The following is a 4,558-nucleotide window of genomic DNA, read 5'->3' as shown; positions in this document are numbered from 1 at the left end:
TCACGCAAAGTATAAATAGGAGAATCCCTGTTGTAGTTGAAATTAAGTGATCAACCGAAGGGGAGCGACGGACCTCCATCTGCCCCATCGGAGCTCTTGGTTCCCCAGGCGGACACGTGATGCGTCTTGATGCTGGTCGTCTGATTAAACCCGCACATCTGGCTTACATCTCCGACCATTAACCGCTGGGTCCGAGCCGGTGAGTCAGAGCGTTTCTCCACTCGCTGCGTTCAGCCTCACGCTGGCCATGTGGTGGATGCTGTTCCCTCGGTGGATATGGTTCTTGGCGTACCTTTGCGCGTGGATGGACCCCCACGCCACAGCGATGCCTCGTGCAGCCCCTTCGCATGCGGGCATCTGCCCCAACGAGATGAACCCCAACCTCTGGGTGGACGCGATGAGCACTTGCACCCGAGAGTGTGAACACGACCAGGTACGTTCATTACGCGCTAGTCATTCCTTAATTACGCATACCATTACGCATACCTTTACGCATACCATTTCGCGTGTTTTCCGACCTCAGCCCTCGGATAAACGGCTGATTGTCCGATTTGCAAAATGAGAACATTGTTTTAAAAAAGATAATGTATGACATATTCAACACATGTCAAACATTATCTTTTGTCTTTATCAACGTCCTCATTTTATTCACGCTCGGTCTGCAGAACATGACTTTCACCCGTCCGCTCGGTCCGCCTGAAGTGCATCCATTCAGACGTCTGCATCATGTCTCTGCTCCTCCAGGCGTGCGAGAGCTTTGAGAGGTGCTGCTCCAACGTGTGCGGCACCCGGAGCTGCGTGGCGGCGCGCCACGTCGACGCCAACAACGTCCCCGTGGGCGCCCCCCAGGGGCCCACCTGCGCCGGCTCCACTTGCCCCCAGCAGGGCTCCACCTGCGACATCTGGGACGGCCAGCCGGTGTGCCGCTGCCTGGACCGCTGCGAGCGCGAGCCGCTGTTCACCTGCGCCTCCGACGGCATGACGTACTACAACCTGTGCTACATGGACGCCGAGGCCTGCTCCAAGGGCATCAGCCTCTCCGTGGTCACCTGCCGCTTCCACCTCACCTGGCCGAGCACCGGCCCCTCGCTGGCCCCCAGCACCACGCCGCGGCCCACCACCGCCCCCCTGCCCGCCACCAGCGCCCCCCCCGCCCGGCCCCAGCCGCCCGTGCTGCTCAGCAGCCCCGTGCACCAGGCGGTGGGCGTCGGCGACACGGCCAGCCTCCTGTGCGACGTGGGGGGGCGGCCGCGGCCCGCCATCACCTGGGAGAAGCGGCGGGACTCGGGGGGGACGGCCGGGGATGGCGGCGCCGAGCGCGTCCTGCTGAGACCCAACACCGTGCGGGGCAACATGGTGGTCACCAACATCGGGCAGCTGGTCGTCTACAACTCCCAGCCCGGGGACTCGGGGGTGTACACCTGCACGGCGGAGAGCCCCCTGGGCTCGGTGGCGGCCAACCACTCCCTCACCGTGGTGCCCAGCGAGCCACCCGCCGCCCCCGCCGCCCAGAACGTTAGCCGCTGCCTGCCCGAGGCCTGCGTCAGGCCCCCCGGGGCCGCTGGGAACAGCAGTGGTGGAGGTGGCGGTGGGGGTCCTGATGGTGCTGGTGGTGGAGCGGGGGACTGTGGGGGGGGCCAGCCGGAAGTCGTCTGGTACTACGAGCCCGCAAGCAACAGCTGCCTCTCCCTGACCTCCTGCCCCAGCGGAGGCCCCAGCGGAGGCCCCAGCCCGCCCCAGGGGCCCCAGGGCCGGGTGTTCCAGAGCTTCGAGGAGTGCATGCGTTGCTGCGGCCCCGAGCTCTCTGGCCCCTGCGGGCTCCCCAGCCTGCAGGGGCCCTGCAAGGCGTACGAGCCGCGCTGGGCCTACAGCGCCGCGCTGCTGCAGTGCCAGTCCTTCATCTACGGCGGCTGCCGCGGCAACGACAACAACTTTGAGTCCAAGGAGGCGTGCGAGGAGATGTGCCCCTACCCCAGGAACCACCACTGCAAGGCCTGCCGGTCCCGCGGCCGCATGGTGACGAGCTTCTGCCGCAGCGACTTTGTGATCCTGGGCCGCATGACGGAGCTGACGGAGGACAGGGAGTCGGGCCACGCCCTGGTGGCCATCGAGGAGATCCTGAAGGACGACAAGATGGGGCTGCGCTTCTTCGGCCGCGAGCCCCTGGAGGTGACCTTCGCGGACATGGACTGGAGCTGCCCCTGCCCCAACGTGACGGGGGCGGCGGCCGAGGGCCAGGTCATCGTCATGGGCGACGTCAGCGAGGGCGCGGCCGTGCTGCGGCCCGAGAGCTACGTGGGGGCGTCCAGCCCGCGCCGCCTACGGAAGCTGCGGGAGGTCATATCCAAGAAGACGTGTCACATTCTGAAGGACATCACCAACAGCCCGCAGTGAGGACGCCGCTGGCAGCCGCAGACCCCACGGCGGAGCTCTGCGGACGGGACCGTTTATTAGACTGGGTCAGAATAACACAACTCTGTGTTGTTTTAGGAGCTCATTTTGTTATTTTGTTTTTTAATGTGACCTTTACGTTAACATTTACATTAACATTTACATTTAAAGCATTTAGCAGACTCTTTTATCCAAAGCGACTTACAGTAAGTACAGAAGTCAGAAGAAAGAGAAACAATCATTTATCTCTGTGGGTACACTAAGGATGTTCATAGAACCAAGGGCCAGACACTAGCAATCACTAAGTCAACCCATTCCCCGTACACAACAGAGACAGCTAGGATAAGATGCTACACAATGCACTATTCACTATTAAGTACTATTTGGACTATGAACTAAGGACTTTGTTCAACTCTCGCGGTGGAAGAGATTTTCTGTTTCTGTTTTTGGGTTTCCTCACAGTTTTATTGAAATACTATGTTGGCGAACACCGGTCGGTCGCACTCTTTTTATGAAGGACGAACAGGAAACCCTGGTTGTTTTGATAACTGTGCGCCGCATTAAACACTTCAAAGTCTGAACCCGGTGGCTGTTTAATACAGATGGCTTCATTATGGCCCACACACACAGTGTTCAGGAGGATAGGTTTGTGCACATGGATAAATTGTAATTTATTTTATTAATCTGCATTCATTATATTGCAGGCTTTTTGTGTGATGCTTTGATGTCATTGCTTGTTATTTGTATTTTTTGTTGCTATTTATGATTAAAAACTGTCTCTGATTTTGAACTTTGCTCCCTCATCTTTTTAAGTTTAAAGAAGTGTTTTTTACTCTGTTACTACTTCTGTTTGTTCAGTTCATCATTTTGAAAATAAAGATTTTCCCTCTTTTTCCTAATTCCCTCTTTTTATTTCTCTCATCATGAAGGGCTGATTTATTGATTGATTAAATTGATCAAATTCAGGTTGGCACAATCGCTTGAGTAGCAATAGCAATAATGGCTCCTTTGAAGCCCATTACATTAAGCAAATGCTTCTAATAATGTTTACATCCAATGCGACCAACTAGACAGGCGGAAGATATAATCAAAGCCATCGAAATAGGATTAACGACAAAAATGTGTGCAGCACTTTAAAAAGTGCAGACGTTTCCAAAACGTTTCAGAGTGCGGGGTCGCTATAGAAAGTTTAATCTGATAATGTTTCTGATAGGATAGCGCAGAGGTGCATAATAGCACCATCCCAAAGATAAAAAAAAAACCATCATCCCCACAGAGGTCTTGGTCGCTCTGCCCGGGAGCGAACGGAGACGTAGCAACGCGATCACCACGGCCGGCCCGCCAACGCTGCGGCTGGAGCCCCCTGCAGAGGTTAACCGAGGCTACCCTGAGAGGATCTGAAACCCCGGTGTACGGTCAGACCCCCGCCTGCAAACCTGGAGACCTCCAGCTCTCAGCACCTGGTGGTGGGGGGCTGTTCGAGGTCTCTGCACCAGGGAGACCACCAGGTATCTACACCTCGGGGGCCGGTCTCCTGGAGACCACCGGGCCTCAGCAGCGGGGGGGTGGGGGGGGGGGGGGGGGGGGGGGCTGTCCTCTGACAGGCAGCCATGATGGAGGGGAGAGGGGGGAATAATCATGCGGCCTCAGCCCACCCTGGTATCCCCTCCCGACTCCCCCTTCTCCTCTCTCTCCCTCAGGAGCTCCGAAGGACAACCCCCTCCCTCCCCATCATTTCCTGGTAGTAACATCAAAAATGACACACACGCACACACGCACGCACACACACACAGACACACACACACACACACACACACACACACACGCACACACACACACGCTGTTGCGTTGTTAAAGCTTCCCTGTGCCTCTCTGGTCCGGTCTAATTACGAGAGACATCTCGGGCCGTAAACCTGAGCTCCCCCCACAGCCCCTTTCATGCCCTGCCAGGAGTGGGTCTACCGGGGGGGGGGGGGGGGGGTCTCTCGTTGAGCACAGACCCCAGCCGCCGGGCCTCGCTGGGCTCGACTAGGGTGTTCTTCCCCCCCCCCCCCCCCCCCCCCCCCCCCCCCTCACTCCTCTGTTTCTCCCATCCAGGAGGGATGGAGGGGGAGATCAAACCCAGCGCCGCTCACAGTGTTGTTCGTTTCCTCTCAGGAAAAACAGC

General features: G+C 57.7%; 1 protein-coding gene across 1 annotated transcript; it reads left to right on the top strand.

Moving 5' to 3' along the window:
• Window positions 1-247: 247 nt before the first annotated feature.
• Window positions 248-2,394, top strand: LOC307090191 (WAP, Kazal, immunoglobulin, Kunitz and NTR domain-containing protein 2-like; the record flags this gene model as incomplete). Its single annotated transcript, XM_079756764.1, has 3 exons — window positions 248-433; window positions 745-1,542; window positions 1,642-2,394. 3 exons carry the CDS (start codon window positions 248-250, stop codon window positions 2,392-2,394), a joined length of 1,737 nt encoding a protein of 578 aa, XP_079612890.1.
• Window positions 2,395-4,558: the final 2,164 nt, after the last annotated feature.

The sequence above is a fragment of the Pollachius pollachius genome (genome assembly GCF_949987615.1).
Source record: "Pollachius pollachius genome assembly, chromosome: 19".
NCBI classification, from domain to species: domain Eukaryota; kingdom Metazoa; phylum Chordata; class Actinopteri; order Gadiformes; family Gadidae; genus Pollachius; species Pollachius pollachius.
The sequence above is the reverse complement of the archived record's forward strand: the minus strand, read 5'-3'. Positions and strand labels throughout refer to the sequence as shown.